At 40.8% G+C, this 20,324-nt stretch overlaps 1 protein-coding gene across 1 annotated transcript in view; it reads right to left on the reverse strand.

Moving 5' to 3' along the window:
* Positions 1 to 4,563: 4,563 nt before the first annotated feature.
* The window catches only part of LOC139459757 (syntaxin-binding protein 1-like), a 35,293-nt gene continuing 19,532 nt past the window's right edge, over positions 4,564 to 20,324 (reverse strand). Inside the window, exons 14-18 of the mRNA XM_071241419.1 lie at positions 17,041 to 17,112; positions 10,473 to 10,583; positions 8,703 to 8,785; positions 8,012 to 8,175; positions 4,564 to 6,754 (exon numbers count right to left, since the gene is read on the reverse strand). Coding sequence (XP_071097520.1) covers positions 6,693 to 6,754; positions 8,012 to 8,175; positions 8,703 to 8,785; positions 10,473 to 10,583; positions 17,041 to 17,112 — 492 coding nt within the window. The 3' untranslated portion in view covers positions 4,564 to 6,692. The remainder of the gene's footprint in view (positions 6,755 to 8,011; positions 8,176 to 8,702; positions 8,786 to 10,472; positions 10,584 to 17,040; positions 17,113 to 20,324) is intronic.

Here is a 20,324-nt window from a genome sequence, read left to right on the forward strand (position 1 = left end):
ACGACAGTGCCCTTACGAGAGGGACAGGGGCCCATTCCTGATTCCAATTGAGAGTCCAGATCACCCCAACACGACCATCTACGTCACTAAAGATTCGCCTCTTGCAAGACGTGCTGCCAAAACTCATAAAGTGGGAGCCAGATCCTCGCCCAATGGAGCCCGGAAACCAAGAAGCAAAACCCAAGTTCCAGCATCGAGCACACCAAATGTTGAAGACAAGGATCCGAAAGAATCTGCTCCAGATGTTTTTGGAAAAGTCCGCAAGCTGTTCAGAGCCAAGGATAACCCTTTCTCTGTGTGGCCACTGTTTGGTGCCTTCGTGGAGCCGACACGCAAGCGTAGGATTGACTTGCGCTGGTCCTTGCCTCGACACTTTGCCCTCAGTTTGTAAGAACTGTTTCAACGTGATGGCTTTCTTTCCATTTACATCAACTCTGATAATGTAATATTATGGAAGTATATTTCTGATTCTATGAAAATCATTTTAATTTGTATTCGAAAGACTTTTTTTTTCTATTTTCTTGCCAATTTCATGTAATGCTACATTCAGCTGTCCAAAAAGTCGGACTTGAAATGGACAAGACAGTCCAAAGATGGACTTAAAATGTTGAGTTATTTTAATTTATTTTATCATTTCACGATTTGTTGGACATTTTATTTGTATGTTTATGTACAAAACAGGCTTGTTGAAATCTGATTTTATAATTAAGGGACAACTTTACACTTGTTCTGTTTGAACCAATCTTATATTTGCAATAAACACTTAATTACATGTTGAAAGTGTTCATAACTTCTGTTACATAGAACCGCCTCTGTAGTTTTGTGGTAGAGCGTCCGCCAAGAGAGCGGAAGGTCCGGGGTTCGATCCCCGACCGCGTCATACCAAAAGACGTTAAAAGATGGTATTTGTTGTTACCCTGTATGGCGCTCGGCATTTAGGGGCTAAAACAAGGACTGGTCGGCTGGGAGTCAGTATACTGTGTCTGAGAGGGGTATTCATGTTAAACTGCGGCATGGTATCTCAGTGAGCTAGCACTATATATCAGCATCAGTCCGGACTAGTACCAAGAGCCACACACACACGTGCATGCACGTTGCTATATAAGTGCAATAATCTTGGATGCAACGTTAAACCCCATTTCACCTCACCTCTGTTACATAGCCAAGGAATCATGGAGTTCCCTGGGGCACCATGGAATGGTCAAGTTATACAAGACCCGAGAACGCCCTGGGAATTAGGGTCGGAACAGGTGCCAAAGTAGTCGGTGCTTGACCCAAGTAACGGGATCTGGGTTAAAATAGGTCTTCAGCAACCCCTGCTTGCCATAAAAAGCAACTATGCTTGTAAGAGGCGACTAAAACGGGATCAGGTGGTCAGACTCCCAACTTGGCAGGTGCATGTCATTGTATCCCAATTGCGTAGAGCGATGCTCATGTCAATAACTGGATTGTCTGGGGCAGACATGACTATTTAGAGACTGCCGTCGAATAGCTGGAATATTGCCAAGTGCCCCGTTAAACAAATGAGTAAAAGATCAGGTGGCTACATTGTTAGACTTGGTTGCTTGTCAGGCCCTAAAGATGTGCTCATGCTATCAAACACTGGTTTACCTTATTCAAGACGCATTTGGATTTGGCCATGATTCAGATTGCACATTAAAATAGTACAACGGCACTATAGCTCACCAGGATATGTAGTAAACAGTATATAAAATGTAAACAACCACTTAGGCAACCAACAGGATGGAGGGGGGGGGAATGATCGCTGACTTGGTTGATGCTCATGTCAGTCACTGGATTGTCTTGTCCAGACCGTCGTATAGCTGAAATATTGCGGAGAACGCCATTGTACAAGAAATAAAGTTACTGACGGCATTGCCACTCAAATGTTTTTGTGCATTGTACTCAAGAAAATATGGTAATGTTGAAGAACAATGTTGCTATACATTGCACAAGTTTAGTTGCAAACCTGCGGAGAAGTTTCTAAAGCAAACACATTCTCCAATTGTATCTCAAAACAGTAAAAGACTAATGAGTCCTCATTAGGAGAACCACACATGCCAAACTTCAGCATCCTCACTCTGGCAATTTCAGAGATGTTCACAATGAAAAAGCTGCCTTTTGTCATAAGAGCATTACCATAACTTTTGAGCTGAAATGGCCCTATTTGAAAATCAGATGGTTTATTGGTGTGAAGTTTCAATATCAGTGGTTTCTGAGATGTTTACAGTGAGAGGAAATGCATTTTCAGTGAATTTAGGAGCATGGTTACAAGGTCAAAATTTATATTATCAGGAAAAAAACCGTGACTTTTGAGCCCACAAACTACACACTTACCAAGTTGCGTTACATTACACCCTCTTGTCTTCTACCCCAGCCACTCAACAGTAACCCAAATCCCTCAACTAGGACCCCAGCAACTGAGCCCTCGCCTCCTTGGCACCTGCCACCCCCCACCCCCCCCCACCCCCCCAGCACAACCCCAGAAACCAAACCCCCTCAACACACCCACCGTAAGTGGCGACTAACAGGATTGGGTGGTCAGGCTCGCTGACTTGGTTGTTTAACGCCGCACTCAGCAATATTACAGCTATATTACGGCGGTCTGGATCAGACAATCCAGTGACTTGGTTGAAGCATGTCTTTGATCCCAATTGCGTGGATCAATGTTCATGATATCAATCACAGGATTGTCTGGTCCAGACTTGATTTTTTAGAGACCGCCGTCACATAGCTGGAATATTGCTGAGTGCGGCGTTAAACAACAAACCAACAAACAAACCAACAAACCAACACCCCCACCCCAACCAAGACATGACACAAGACTGCAAGTGTAAGACACTGTTTTATATTTGACAACACATTATATACAGTTGAGCTTCTAACAGAGTACTGAATCTGTACAACTTCAGACATGCATAGGACTGGTGAAATGCTGACAGGACTTACAGACCCTAGCATGGCAGTGAATAAATAGCAAACGTACAAAACACTGATCGCATTGGCTTCATTCTTCATGTCATAGACTACGCCCAAATCAGCCGAAGCTGTTTTCTCAAGTTTAAAACCCCATATTGTTTGGTAATGGATATTTTGGAAATGTTTGACAAAACCTATACAATATAAATTACATTTTTGCCCAAAATTTCCCAAATATTCTTTGATCATACACTCATTTTTTTCGATTGCAGTAAGAAATGTGTAGGCAAATAGTAATAAAATGACAAAACGTGTATAAAGAGAAAGAAGTAGAAGAAATGTGATCTTCTATGATGTAACAAAACAATGGGAAATATGCTCATTTCTCTGAAAAAAAAGGAACTCTCATTCTCTTCAATTTTTTTCTAAAATTCATTTTCATGAGAACCCTGTTAGGGTGAAAACAATATATACAATCACAAATAAAACATAACCTAAAAACAGACAAACATGGTCCTGATGAACAAACTCGTACTGTTCATATTTTCACCATAATAATGTACCGGTACTCCTAAATGTAACCATGGTAACATTCGAAACAAATTACATAAAACAAAGTCAGCACAAGTTGCATGTAAGGGTGTTAGTCTTTATCAGACTAGAATCACAGAAATTGTATTGCACATGTCAGTACATAATGGAATACCTATCTACACAAATATTCTACAGTGTACAACAGAATTCTTTCAAAAATTGTCTAATTTTGTTGTCTTTAGTGTAAAATGTCGGTCAAAGACAAATATTTATAGTAAGTGAGTTAGAGAGTTGGGTTTAACGCTGCTTTGAACAGTCTTTCAGTTATATCACAGTAAGTTATTATATTCCCTTAAATCTAAAACCAATTTTGTCTTTCCTTCCTTGATCAAAAGTGAAATACTACGGGAAAAAAGTTTCTCCTACACAGGATATATTGAGACATTATCTCAGCCTGGACTAAATATACATGTATACATATACCGTACAATCAAGGATAGAATGCTGTTGTACAATGTTGTACAATGTTGTACATGTAACAAATACATACAACCTCGGCACTATCTACTCGCAACAACCTACCTGCCATTGTGCCAACTCATCACATCAAGGAATTGGATATAACATTCTTCAACAACCTGACAGTAAACGTACAAAATAATAATACTTTGTATTCATGAAAACAGTTACCATAGATACACAATACTTCAGAACCTGAAGTAAAAGCTTTGGGTAATAATTGATCGGAGCTACAACATGCTACTTGTCACTTCTATGCCCGTAGATCAGTCTCTTGAAGAAAATTGTTCAAAAATATTCTTGTTTCTCAGATTCCCATCTTTCTCAAACATTGTTAAGAATACATTTTCCAATGAAATTTCATTTAAGCAGGAGATTCTAACTTATTGCACTCTCCATGCCTTCCATTGCCCTTGTGTCCATCTCGAATTCCATGTCAACAAAAGGTTATGTTTACTTACATGGATTTGTAACTACTCAAAAATACATTAAAAAATATTAATCATCCCTCCCTCTAACATCAATTTGGAAAAAGTCACGAGAAACAAAAATATTTCTGAACTGGCCTAACATCAAATGTTCATAGACATCTTACTATGCCTACTACACATCAGAATATCCTGTCTGTCTAGAAGATGGGAATGTTAACTCCCAGGCAAAACCCATCACAACATGCAAAGTAAGTCAAACCCTATTATCAGGGATTCTACCATGCCATTGAAGAATATGTGATTCCTGCTGGCGTTCACTTCCAAATTAAAATAAGAGGTTTCAAATACAGTGAGATTACCTCAAATTTCAAAACAGTTACCTCCGAACTGTACCCTCTCCAGTTGAACTGTTCCGATTAGCAAACTTCCAGTAACCCCTTAACATGTATGTAGATGACTACAACTGTCCTGAAGGAGCAGGATCCAGACTAACAGGGTTCCATTTTACTTGATGGAGTAAGTGAGTGACAGGGGATACCAGAAATGGGCTTCACACATTGTACCCATGTCGGGAATTGAACCCGGGGCTTCGGCTTGACGAGCAAACGCTTCAACCAGTAGGCTACCCCACCACCCATTACTTGATGGATGTGTTGACATCTAGTCAAAACAGTTTGGACATATTGGCTTATAATAACACTTTCTACCGTATCAACTTCAGCATGGAATGGCAATCCTTAAAACCAGGGCTATACCCACTTGGATCGTGTTTGTTTCTTGTGGTTTGTTTTACAGAGGTCTGTGAAACTCAGAGCACAGTATGGTGCTCACAAACCTAGAAACAGAATCAGTTTGAACCGGGATTTGAACCCACGATAAAACGTTTCTGGAATGGCCATGGGACGCAACTCTGCACAGTTAATGACAGCGCCTTGGACTTCCTTGACCCCAGCCTAGTTTTAAGGGTGCGTGAAGTTATCATGATAAGAAAAAATACATATTGAAGTTCATATTAAATGGGAATGTGTAAATTGATAATATATGTACATCATAAACATAAATGGACACACTAAGGTGCTAATTACCTTAAAAATTGAGTAAAACATTATGAATATATGAAATTGGAATTAATGAGAAGAGTGCATGTTTCAAAGACTTTTAGAGTTAAAGTACAGTAAGAAATCATTGGCTATTCTGCCTGTGCTACAGTGACATAAAGCTTGTGAACCGTTGTCTTTAATCCAGGACTCCAGTTTTCGACATCTTTGGGTTGGGAATTCAGACTTTCTTCTCACTGAGACTTACTCAGGTTGTCATCTTGTACAGTGAAACCCTGTTACCTCTGGGCACTTATTACGTCAAATACGATACCTCAAGGACCTGGGTGGGATATATCCAGACATCATAGTCTGAGACAAGGAGTGAGTGAATGAGTTTGGTTTAAAGCCGCTTTGAACAGTATTCCAGTTATATCACGGCATGTCAGCTTGATGTGGGAGGAAAGCCTGAAGTAATGTTTACCACTTTGGTGAAACCCACAAACATGGGTATGGTCCTGACAAACCTAGAAACATAATCGGGGCGAACCGGGATATCGAACCAAAGATGATAGGTTTCTGGTTTGCTCAAGGGACGCAACTCTGCACAGTGAATGGTGCCGCTTCAGACGGCTGGGCCAATCTCAATTTTACATTACACAACATATTTGGATTTGACCAGAACCATCAGATAACATAGTCTGAAACAAAACATGTCAACTTCATAAAGATGTTTTAACGAGTTTCACTGCACCTTCAATGTAGACTCAGGAGGGAGTGAGTGGGTTTAATGCTGCTTTGAATTGTACTTCAGTTACATCATGGCTTGTCAGCTGTTAACCAATCTGGTGACACCCACAAGCACGGGCATGGTGCTGACAAACCGAGAATAATAATCAGGGCGAATCTGGGATTCGAACCCATGATCATAAATTTCCCGGCTTAAGGCACACAACTGCTCAGCCTGCACCTAAGACAACTGGGTCACAGCACTTCCTTCTTAGGCATGAGTTAACGAAGATTTCACTGTTTAAACATGTCATTTCAGTTCCGTAAATCTGTGTATGTATGTTATCCCGTCTGAAGTTAGCCAATGTCCAACGGTAGCCCTGGGGTACTACACAGCTACACAGCACCACTGATGCTTGCAGGCAGGATATAACAGCTAGAGCCCTAGAAGAGTGTGGCTAGTGGTCCCTCAGTTTGCACACGTCCTGGTGTGCGGTCCCAGCTGGGTCACTGGGTGCACGGTTCAGCAGCTGACGTCACGCAGGTCACTCAGGAAGCCTTCTGGGGTCAACACACTCGTCGCACCTGGGAGTGAAGATGCATTATTGAGTGGTGGGTGAATGAATGGGAGAGAGTTGATGGGTGGGTGACTTGATGGCAGGATTGGTATGAGTTAGTGAGTGGGTTTGATTGTTTTTTAACGCTACACCCAGTACTATTCCAGCTCTATGAAGGCAATGTGTGAGAGAGTGAGTGTGTGAGAGAGTAAGTGCGTGTGTGTTTGTGGGAGAGAGAGAGAGTGTGTGTGTGTTTGTTTGTTTGGGAGAAAGAGTGTGTGTGTGTTTGTTTGTTTGGGAGAGAGAGACAGTGTGTGAGTGTGTTTACACGGTATGTATGTGAGTAAGTGGGTGTGTGTTTGTGGGTAGGTGTGGGAGAGTGTGTGTGTGTTTGTTTGAGAGAGAGAGAGAGACAGTGTGTGTGTGTGTTTATGTATGTGAGTAAGTGGGTGTGTGTTTGTGGGTAGGTGTGGGAGAGTGTCTGTGTGTTTGTTTGAGAGAGAGAGAGAGACAGTATGTGTGTGTGTTTATGTATGTGAGTAAGTGGGTGTGTGTTTGTGGGTAGGTGTGGGAGAGTGTGTGTGTGTGTGTGTGTGTGTTTGTTTATGTATGTGAGTAAGTGGGTGTGTGTTTGTGGGTAGGTGTGGGAGAGAGTGTGTGTGTGTTTGTTTATGTATGTGAGTAAGTGGGTGTGTGTTTGTGGGTAGGTGTGGGAGAGTGTGTGTGTGTGTGTGTTTGTTTGAGAGAAAGAGTGTGTGTGTGTGAGTGAGAGTGAATTAGTGGGTGACAGAATGTGTGAATGTGTGTGAGAGAGTGAGTGTATGTGTGAGAGTCAGTGAGCGGGTGAGAGAGTGTGTACGTTCAAGAGAGAGAGAAAGTATCCTCTCCTAACTTAAACATGAACCATACCAATATAAGTAAGGATAAGAATTTATGGATGAACAACTTCTTTATTACAATTACAATTGTAATAAAGAAGTTGTTCATCCATAAATTCTTATCCTTACTTAGTACTCCAACTTCTAAATGCCTATCAAAGAAGTCATACCAATATAAGATGTCTGTGTGAGTAGACACTGTGTTACCTCATTTAAAACTGACGGTACACCAAATGATACGATCACAACACTTTAAGTTGTCTATTTGATATTGATATTTAAAATAACAAATACCAAATTAAAATTACAATTGTGTGTTTCTTGAAAAATTTGGTTCATACAAAGCTTAGGGGAGCCCATTATCTGTAGCATAACCATTGACTTCCTGCATTGCCATTCTCACTTACCTATGAGGACTTCCCAGTTCTTGACTGACTGTGTGACTTCGTATGCACACCGCATCTCCGAGTACGTCATCCCCCCCATGATGAAGACCATGAGTCGAGGTCCGCTCCGAGCACTTGACTGACCCTTCTCCTTGTGCCAGTGGCCATATCGCGCGCTTGGAACACTGGAAGACAAGAAACCAGTATAGAGTCTTCCATTTACAAATAAAGTGCATGTGATTCCATGGCATTTAATTGAGCAATGAAGCAATATTTTTTTGTGGTTTTGTTACCATAAATCTAAAATATTTGGCCATGCCTACTTTGGGAGGCTTGTGTTACGTTACTGCAAAGATTGATGTCAGTGAATCGTGGCATACACTTTAGTGTGTTAATGATTAAATAAGCAGTCTGTGAATTTATTATTGTTGATTTATTTTATTTATAAGAATTGATTTCAATATTTCTTGCATAATACAGAGCAGAGCATGTATACTGTTTTGTTGGTCATCTACCACCTACGACCTACAAGGTAGCGTTGTAGCGAGGGATCACTGTATATGTAAAATATAACATGCACACTTTGCATATATCCATCTTAAGTCAATTCTTAATTGAAGTCTCATCCTAAATACCATTGTAATCAATAAGGGTCAGTTTCAATGCTGTTTACAAGACAACTCTCTGTAAGCGTTGCAAGAGGAGACATTACCTTCGAGCAGACATGGCAGACCGTGACACGCCCCCGGACAGAAAGGTGAAGTGTTTCCCGTCCAGCTTCTCATCTATCGCATCCTATAGCAACAGTAACAACAGTGTGAACATCTGCTCCAGGTGATGATCTTACCTGGTTATACTAGAGCTGCAAACTTGTCAGTCAAAACATTCCCCAGACCTCAGGACTGGCTACATGAAAATCTTACCAGCCCTGTTCAAAGGATCATTTTTGTCTGTTGCAATTATAACTAGATCTCCATAACTAGTGTAGGTAGTTGTCAGAACTTGGAAGAAAAATGTGGCCTGTCCATAGGATAAGTAACTTTTTTTTAATCTTGCCCATCCTTCATGGCATTAGCCTGTCAAGGATGGTGGAACAGATGGACATTTGTAAATCTGGTCATATTTACAAAACCACTTGTAGTCAAAGGAGGTGGTGAGGTGAAATGGGGTTTTACGTAGCATTCAAGATTATTGCACTTATATCATGTATATAGTGACGTGCATTTACGTGTGTGTGTTTGTGTGGCTGCTTGTACTATTCCGGACTGATGCCGATTTATAGTGCTAGCATTGAGATACCATGCTGCAGTTTAACATGAATACCCCACTCAGACTTGTCAGTCCTTGTTTTAGCCCCTTAATGCTGAGCGCCAGACAGGGTAACAACAAGTACCATCTTTTAACGTCTTAAGGTATGACGCGGCCGGGGATCGAACCCCGGACCTTCCGCTCTCTGGGAGGAAGCTCTACCACTAGACCACGGAGGTGGAGCAGCCAGTCAAAGGAACAGCCATGAGGAACTTATTAAATATTATGTCAAAATCTCCCCTTGCTTTCATGGAACACTATTATCTCACCCAATTATAATGATCAAATTTGTAGAACTGCTCCATAATAACTGTAATACTAAGCAAAACATCCGATTCTTTAACATTACATGGCATGATGTAGTAATATGAAAGAATCAGGTGCTCCTTAACTTCTTTTGAGAAGTATATTTCATAATCATGATAATATAGGTTCCACATTTTATCATTCTTCTGCCAAACTGCCGGCATTGTAAGCTCCACACACTGATGGTTGTGGCCACAACTGAACCTTGTGCATATATAAGCATTGGTTAGCAATGTTTGGAGTTTAGATCAAACAGGTCATAGTGACATGGATTTTTTACTTCCTAAGGCTAATCATATCATTCAGCATCATAACTTTAGGTGACTTTGGGAAAAATTGATGTTTAGATTAGTGCCCTCCTCAAGGGCTCCCCTCTTGTCTGAATCAAATCATCTAACCTCAGCATGTTGTACATGCGGGGTCATTAAGAATAACAGCTTGACAAACACATGGACATAGCGCATCCAGGCGGTATAAGTTTTCATAATCCTATGACTCTTCCAGGAATAGATGATTGAGTGAGTTGGGTTTAACGCCGCTTTTAACATTATTCCAGTTATATCACAGCGTGTCAGCTTAATGTGGGAGGAAAGCCCAGAGTGATGCAAGTCACAGACCTCTACCACTTCGGTGAAACCCACGACTACGGGTATGGTGCTGACAAACCTAGAAACATAACCGGGGCGAACCGAGATTTGAACCCACAATCATTGGTTTCTGGTGTGTCCAAGGGACGCAACTCTGCACAGCGAATCGTGGCGACTTAGACGACTGGGCCACCCGTACATGAGAAACTTGGGTCTGGATCAGAAGGAGCTCGGGCTATCTGGCACAAAATCCCACTTTAGGCCTGACTCTGTGTGCCTACCTCTAAAATGTCCTTGAGGTATGGCGTCCATCGTGACAGCTGGTACGAGTGTTCGGCTGTCCTCTCCTTGCGGTTGTACGGCTGGTAGGGCTGGGCCTTGCGCCGTCCGCCCTGCAACACCAACCCTTGGTATAAACATACCATCACATTCTCACGCCTTCACACAAAACAATTCTCTCGGCAGTGAACCCATCATGTTGCTGGTCCCTGGGAAACCTTGACTGATTTTGAAGGCTTCTTTGTGTAAACCATCATTAGAAACTGGCACTGGTCCTATAGTCCTTGCCAAACTGCCTCATAGTTATGGTATGATAAGGACAAGGAGAATTTTGCTATTTTTAAGGGTTTTGCTATATGTTATCATTATAAGGATTAGTGGACTAAAACTGTTAGTTTGTAACGCTGTTTTAACACTTCATATGTTTCTAAAACTAAGGTACGAGGAGGTGAATAACATTTGAAAAAACAAAAACACTTTAAGTGACCCCGTAAAGGAATGTCAAAAGAAAAAGAAAAAGTGTTTCTTACAATGTTAGTTTGTTTTTTGGGGTATTTTTTATTTAACACCGCACTCAGCAATGCTGCCAAGTCAATTTTCAGCTAAATGTTGAAATATCAAGAGTGTATTCAGATTAAAAAGGGTTTAGGTCAAGGTCAAGGTTAACATAAAGAGATGACCTTGACACAGGAGGCATCATATGGCATGTCGTGATAACAAATGAAATGGGTGTATAAAGCATTATTGTAGTACTTCCCTGGCAAAATTTAATGTAAACATTGCAAATAAATACCGGGTATATAATAAACTAGGTCATGTCTGAAAAAGAATATTTATTCAAAAACAAGAGAAAAATGTGCAGATAGAGAAATATGAAATGAAATAATGTCCGAGTTTCACAACCAATATTCCAAAATGAAATAGTTCTCTTTTCAGTTAGTAATAAGTATCAAGGAACAGAGCCTTTCCTAGTCTCATCAAAACTTACATTTTATTTGATTGCTGTTTAATGCCGCATTCAGCAATATTCCAGCTATATGGTGGTGGTCTGTAAACCGGACCAGACAATCCATTGATCTACATAATGAGCATTGGTCTACGTAATTGAGATAAGATGACATAAATCAACCAAGTCAGATCGCCTGACCACCAGTTCTCGTTTTACCAAAGTTTACGTGATGTGATCAGGCCTACAGTGCGAAACTCTCCTTAGTCCTACACTCACTGAATGTGTGTGAGTGAGTTGGGTTTAACGCCGCTTTTAACAGTATTCCAGTTATATCACGGCGTGTCAGCTTAATGTGGGAGGAAAGCCCGAAGTGATGCAGGTCTTAGACGTTTACCACTTCGGTGAAACCCATGAGCACAGGTATGGTGCTGACAAACCAAAACATAATTGGGGCGAACCGGGATTCGAACCAACAGTCATAGGTTTCTGGCGTGCCCAAGGGACGCAACTCTGCACAGTGAATTGCAGTGCCTTAGACGACTGGGCCACCCGTGCCACCCATGCCCCCCACTCACTGAAAGGACTAGTGCACCAACTCTTGATGTTTTAATAATGTCTTGACCTACAAACTAGACACCACAGTAACCCCTGTTGTGTATAACTCAAAAACACCAGCTTGTTTATCATCAAACTCATGCTTCAGGGTGTTCATAGCTGTGTTAAATCAGTCACACCACATGGATCATAATACATGCATAATGGACCAAATTCTCCTCGTCAAATTCCCATGGGCCAGAAGATTCAAAGAGTATTTTTCTTTGACAAATGGTAACCAGAACTCTCTCCGCTGACAGTAACATGCATTTACATGAAGGGCACGGTATGACAGGAGCCCTTCTGGTGCACAGGAAATGTCAAAATTAAACATAATGGCAAAATTGTAATTATCGTTATTATCGTTATTAACGACATCATCACGTTCAAATGACTAAATATCAGCCATGTTTATCAGTAACACTTTTGGGACTTGTGATATTTACAAGTAGAGAAATGAATGGTTTTTTTGTTTGTTTGTTTGTTTGTTTGTTGCTTAACGCCGCACTCAGCAATATTCCAGCTATATGACTGCGGTCTGTAAAATAATCGAGTCGGGACCAGACAATACAGTGATTGACATCGTGAGCATCGATTCACGCAATTGGGATCAATGACATGTATCAACCAAGTCAGCGAGTCTGACCACCCGATCCCGTTAGTCACTTTTTACGACAAGCATAGTCGCCTGTAACGGCAAGCATGGGTTGCTGAAGACCTATTCTACCTCGAAGTCTTCACGGGCTGAGTAATGAATGGCAACCTGGGAACATCTGCAACCACATCTGGGTCCCGTTCCTCAAAGCGATCTTAGTGCTAAGGTGATCGTAAGTCCAATACTCTAACATAGGCTTACGATCATCGTAGCGCTAAGATCGCTTTGAGGAACAGGACCCTGGGACTGTTTAACCTACATTTCCTTCGTATATCAGCTTTGGTCAAACAATTAATGTTAAACAAATATTTCCTGTCCACCTATAAAATCAGAAACATTGTACCCATATCTTAACATCGGGGAATGTCATAAGCAGAAGCTAGGTACAACTAACTACACACCTGAAAACATTTATTGTAACAGTTTCTGAAAGTATGTTTCACTTTTTTAATAAAGCAGCTTCAGTGGGCCACAGAGGATCCATATCATACCATGTCCTTAAAATATAGTCTCAAAAAACATGTTGTGAGAAGTATGTGCAGCATAGCTCGGAATGGACACTTCCACTGGCAGTGGTGCAACTTGACACTTAGTGAGTGAGTGAGACAGTGAGAGTGAGTGAGTGAGTGAGTTGGGTTTAACGCCGCTTTTAACAGTATTCCAGTTATATCGCGGCGTGTCAGCTTAATGTGGGAGGAAAGCCCGAAGTGATTCAGGTCTGAGACGTTTACCACTTCGGTGAAACCCACGAGCACAGGTATGGTGCTGACAAACCTAGAAACATAATCGGGGCGAACCGGGATTCCAACCCACATTCATAGGTTTCTGGCATGCCCAAGGGATGCAACTCTGCACAGCGAATCGCTGCGCCTTAGATGACTGGGCAACCCGTGGCCCCGAGACAGTGAGAGAGCTTAACATTGCTTTTAACAGTATTCAACTACATCACGACTTGTCAGCTTCACGTGGGAAGAAAGCCCAAAGTGTGGCTGATCGTAGACATTTACATGCATGGTGCTGACAACCCAAGGGATCAGGGTGAATCTAGGCATTGAACCTATGATCAGCAAATCCTAGCACGACTAAGGGATGCAACTCTGCACCCCAGACTACTGGGCGACCTGTGCCTCCTGTTACAGAATATGACAGATTCAACACCAGCGGATTTCTTACATATTTTTATAATAAAGATTTGTCATGTGTGTATCAAACTGGAGACTATCCTGCCCATAATCAACTTCATGCAAAAACACAGACTAGGAAGTGTGGAAAAAAGAAATCTCCATTATAACGCCAAGGTCAGGACACATCCATTCTGTGTTATAGTGAAGTGCAGGAAACAGAATTCAGAGGTGAAAGGGAAAGTTCAAGGACAATCATTTCATCAATAAGTGCAAATCAAAGGCCCCATGCAAAATCATAAGATTGTTTCAATATCCCTATCCCACACGTGAATATGCTGACATTCTCATACAAGTAACATACCCATTGCATGAAGTAAGAAGTCTTCAAACAATGACATTCAATTTTTATAAACTGCATTTCAAAAGCCGTAATAATTTGAGATGATGTCACCAGTAACACAGCACCATTGGAAGTTTCTCGGTTATTTTTTCAATTGTGACTTGTGTATTACCAGATGTGCAGACAACGCATGCTTCCACACTCATGCAGTGCAACAATGCATAATCGTGCACAATAACACGGCCAGATGGTCAGCAAATAGCAAAGATGAGTCTGAGGCTAGATCCTGTAGCATGACAAAACAGTCTGTTACCACGACGCCACTTTACTGTTACCATGACGACACTATCAACCCTATTACCATGACAACATACAGAGTACTGCAAACAAACCGCTTCCATCGACTGCTAACATCCACACTATCAGTACCTAATTTACAATGATACAGAACTTTTTTAACAGAATAGTTCACTTATATTTCTACCATGCATAAAATTCATAATGAATTTAAAAAAAAGAACTTTTTGTACTGCTAATTTCCTGGGAAGATTCCTTTACAAATCAAACAAATGTTATTGTCATATTTCACTTTCTAGATAATGAATAGATAGAAATTCAAAATTCCAAAACTAAACAAACAAAATTAAGAAAGATACATTTTTCAAAATGGATCCAAGTTCGGATTATCTCATTCCGGATCTTTGGTCATCTCATTGTCATGGAAACCATGTGTAACAAAAGTGTGAAATTGAGGTTTAAAAAGAGTGCAGACACTAAATTTTGTAGAAGTTTCAAAGGCCTGAAAAACATGAAACATAAGTGCCAGCCTTCAATCACAAAAACTTTATTATTATTGGGGCTTTTATTGTAGATTGTGTATTCACCTTGAAGCAGATTCATGTTGAGTAAATGTTTTGTAATTAAATTATCCTTTGTACCAGGTTCTTGTATAAACCATAAATCTAGCAATGTTCCACAAAATGACAAAGGATATTATTTTGTCCTGAAAATAAGATAACATTATGTTATGAACATGATTAAGACAGCTATCCCTCAAGTCATATATATACATGTTTGTGAATATTTAAGTTAGAAATCTTGATGTAATGTTTGTGAAATAGAACAAAATTGTTTTAAAAGATTGTCATTTTTCCAAACATTGGTTAAAGTTTTGTAAATAAATCATTATTTCCTATATTTAAAAAAATAGTCCTATAGTAGAAGAGGGGATACTTGGAGCATTTTGATTGCTAAGAAATATATATTAATATTTTAAGACAAGCAAAACCTAAACATGAGATTCAGTTTAATAATAATAGCCAGTTAACCCTTAATCATAACAGTAAATCCTGGTGATTAATCTGGTTAAACCTTAATCCTGATGGTTAATCAATTAACTGTAAACACCTAACTGTAAGCCCTTAATCCTGATACCTAACTGTAAGCCCTTAATCCTGATACCTAACTGTCACCCCTTAATGTAGCCTGTCATCCCCACAAGCAGCCTGACATTCCTTAATCCTGATACTTCAACATCCCTGTCGGCTCTTAATTTTGATACCAAACTGTCAGTCGTTAATCCTGATACCTAACTGTAAGCCCGCAATTGTGACACCTAACTGTAAGCCCTTAATCCTGACACCTGACTGTCAGCCCTTAATCCTGATACCTAACTGTAAGCCCTTAATGCCCATACCTAACTGTAAGCCCTTAATCCCGACACCTAACTGTAGGCCCTTATTTCTGATACCTAACTGTAAGCCCTTAATCCTGATACCGAACTGTAAGCACTTAATATAGACACTTAACTGTAAGCCCTTAATCCTGATACCTGTCAGCCCCTAATCCTGATAACTGTCAGCCCTTAATCCCGATACCTGTCAGCCCTTAATCCTGATACCTGTCAGCCCTTAATCCCGATACCTGTCAGCCCTTAATCCCGATACCTGTCAGCCCTTAATCCCTATACCTGTCAGCCCTTAATCCCGATACATGTCAGCCCTTAATCCCGATACCTGTCAGACCTTAATCCCGATACCTGTCAGACCTTAATCCCGATACCTGTCAGCCCTTAATCCTGATACCTGTCAGCCTTTAATCCCGATACCTTTCAGCCCTTAATCCCGATACCTGTCAGCCCTTAATCCTGATACCTGTCAGCCTTTAATCCTGATACCTTTCAGCCCTTAATCCCGAAACCTGTCAGACCTTAATCCAGATACCTGTCAGACCTGAATCCCGATACCTGTCAGACCTTAATCACTATACCTGTCAGACCTGAATGCCGATACCTGTCAGACCTGAATCCCGATACCTGTCAGACCTTAATCCCGATACCTGTCAGCCCTTAATCCTGATACCTGTCAGCCTTTAATCCCGATACCTTTCAGCCCTTAATCCCGATACCTGTCAGCCCTTAATCCTGATACCTGTCAGCCTTTAATCCTGATACCTTTCAGCCCTTAATCCCGAAACCTGTCAGACCTTAATCCCGATACCTGTCAGACCTTAATCCCGATACCTGTCAGACCTTAATCTCGATACCTGTCAGCCCTTAATCCTGACAATTAATCAAGCAGGCCCCTATTCCTGACCCTAAAACTGATAGTTAACCTGTCATCCCCTCATCCTGATGGCCAACCCCGAAGCGCCAGTCTGAGACACAATCCTCATCTCTGCTACTGCTGAAACTAAATAAACCAAAACATAAAGCCGAGAGAGGAACGAAACCCAACGGAAATAAAGGTGCTGCTACACACAGTACCTCACCATCACAGTCGAAAGAACAGAATCAAATCTAGAAACCAAGGATCTAGTAATAAATCTAGCTGCAAAAACGTAAGCCCATTCAAATTCCAGAGTTTCAGTGTTTTGAGGGCAACGTTATCACAGCTATGCTCCATCTCACCTGTAGACCGCCCTGAAACGTCCCATAACTAGAGCAGTCTTGAATAAGACGGCTATAGTTTTTTCCTTGACCCTTAATAATAAGTGGCATGAAGGAAAAGAAAGACAGAATGTATGTAAATGAAATAATAATCTTCGTTTGTTTGTATATTTACCTCCAGAATTCTAAAAGAACTTTCGTCTAGACGGCTATAGTTTTTTCCTTGCCCCTTTATAATGAATGGTGCATGAAGAAAGAAAATAACAGAATCGTTGAAAGTTTTGTAAGTTTTGTAAGCCAGTATCAAAGCTTCCTTTGATTCATAAAAACAAACAATACAGAAGATATTTAAGTGACCAACTGCATGCTATGTGACAATAATAATTTCTAAAAGTGAGATGAACGTAATTTAAATAAATATCAAAACATGGATCTGAGAAGCATCAGTCTGAACATACAGCATTTATACTACATAGAAACTCAGAGCATAGCTGTTTAGTGTTAGAAACATTACGTTATAATTTATCACAGGAATGGTGCCATAAAGCTCAGTAGCTCACCTTAATATAAGGTATTTGCAACATTTTGAATTTGAAATACAAAATTTTGAGTGAGTGAGTTTGGTTTAACGCTGCTTTTAACATTATTCTAGTCATATCACGGCGTGTCAGCTTAATGTAGGAGGAAAGCCCGATGTGATGCAGGTCTCAGACGTTTACTACTTCGGTGAAACCAATGAGCACGGGTATGGTGCTGACAAACCTAGAAACATAATCGGGGCGAACCGTGATTCGAACCCACAATCATTGGTTTCTGGCGTACCCAAGGGACGCAACTCTGCACATCGAATTGCTCAACCTTAGACGACTGGCCCACCCGTGCCCCCAAATACAAAATTAAAATAAGTTAACATCTTCTTTTTCATGACACTTTCACTAATAAAGATAAAATGAATCTTGTTTGACAGAGGAAAACCTTATTGGGTAGGGGTGGTTTAACTATCTAAATGCTAAATGATTCAGAAATTATTTCAACTTGGAACATTCCAGTACACCAGAAATGGGCTTCACACCTTGCACCCATGTGGGAAATAGAACCCGGTTCTTTGGCATGGCGAGCGATCGCTTTAACCACTAGGCAATGCCACTGACCCCGGTGAAATAGAAATGTAAAACACATGTTATCACTCAAAAAGGGTAAACTGCTGGTCCCATTGAATTTGATTTCTTTTTTTAACGTTGTATTGGCAATATCTCCGGGATAAAGCAACTGTACAAATGACTTAGTATCTGGGCTAAACAACATTTTCAATATGGCCACTGTGGTGCACACCATAAATCTATTATCGTGGGTTCAAATCCAAGCTTCCCAGATTATGTTTCTAGGTTTGTCAGCACCATACCCATGCTCATGGGTTTCACCAAAGTGGTAAACGTCTAACCCCTTGCATCACTTCGGGCTTTACTCCCAAATCAAGCTGCCATGCCATGATGTAACTGGAATACCATTTAAAGCATGTTTAAAGCATGTTCAAACCCAACTCACTCACCCACTTACAGAGTGATGCATTGAGTAAAATGTCAAGGTAGGATATCAACATGGCTGCCACACAGTTTCAGAGAATTGTAAAGGCCCATGAAGAGTGGATGAGGTGAGGTGGGGTAAAATTGCGTCCAAGATTATTGCACTTATAGAGCGATGTGCATGCCCGTGTGTGTGTGTGTGGCTGCTAGTACTAGTCTGGACTGATGCCGATTTATAGTGCTAGCTCACTGAGACACCATGCTGCAGTTTAACATGAATACCCCACAAAGACACAGAATACTGACTCTGAGCCGACCAGTTCTTGTTTTAGCCCCTAAATGTCGAGCGCCAGACAGGGTAACAACAAGTACCATTTTTTAATGTCTTTTGGTGTTAGTTGGTTGGTGTGTTGTTTAAAGCCGCACTCAGCAATATTCCAGCCATATGACAGCAGTCTGTAAATAATCGAGTCTGGACCAGACAATCCAGTGATTAATATCATGAGCATCGATCCACGCAATTGGGATCGATGACATGCATCAACCAAGTCAGCGAGCCTGGCCACCCGATCCCGTAAGTCGCTTTTACGACAAGCATAGTCACCTTTTACGGCAAGCATGGGTTGCTGAAGACCTATTCTACCCCGGAATCTTCACAGGTCTCTTTTGGTATGGGCATCAAACTGAAGAGTGGATGACGGTCGAACAACAAGTCACAGGCCCACACAAACATTCAGTTTGCGGGAGCTAAAATTGATTTGATAGAGTGGAGGATTTAATGGTAAGCAAAACTATGAAATCAAAACAAGAAATTTCCAAAAGAGTTTGCAGAACTTTGGCAAAAATAAAAAGCTTATGACAATATCCCAGACCAGATTCATGCAGGATTATTTACCCACCGGTAATTAACAAGACTAAATTATTTAGACATTGTGAAATCTGCTGATATAGTCCTTAAACAAATTTACAAGACTAAATCACAAAGACATGTGGATCACTGCTATTTGATTCATAACATAACGCACTTCATTGAATCCTGATTGAAAATAATTTAATCTGTGAAAAAGCGTATATTCACGGTGGATACTTTGATCAACATCCCACTTTGTTGGGGTACAATTATACACAAAGTCACTGACCACCCGATCCACTTTGTCACCTTGTATGACAAGCATCAATAACTGGGGCCAACTCATGCCTGGAATCCCTACTGAGATATACTTTGTTTGTTTGTTCGTTGTTTAACGCCGTACTCAGCAATATTCCAGCTATGTGACAGCAGTCTGTCAGTAATCAAATCTAGACCAGACAATCCAGTGATTGACAATATGAACAAATGGGATCGATGACATGCATCAACCAAGTCAGAGAGTCTGACCACCCGATCCCGTCGCCTCTTACGACAAGCATTTTGCCTTTTACGACAAGCATGGGTTGCTGAAGACCTTTTCTACCCCGGATCTTCACGGGCCCTGAGATATACAAGGTATATAACCTACAATTCTATGTGGAGATATTTATCACATCAATATTCTTACTTTTCAAATATTTAGTTAAATGTTTTGGCTTGTTTGTGGTTTAAACCTATAAACATGCATAGAAGCAATAAAAAATGTTATTGTCTTGTCTGGATAAACCACAGCTCTGCTGCATTGCACCTAAATCCAAGCAACTTAGGACAAAAGTAAAAACAGAGACTCAAATGATTTGATAAAAGAAAAACAAAAGAAGCTAGAGAGTAACACAAAACAAAGTCCAGTGATGGATAATTCCCGCCGCCAC

This window comes from Haliotis cracherodii, unplaced genomic scaffold (assembly GCF_022045235.1).
Source record: "Haliotis cracherodii isolate W230 unplaced genomic scaffold, xgHalCrac1.p SCAF_13, whole genome shotgun sequence".
Taxonomy (NCBI): domain Eukaryota; kingdom Metazoa; phylum Mollusca; class Gastropoda; order Lepetellida; family Haliotidae; genus Haliotis; species Haliotis cracherodii.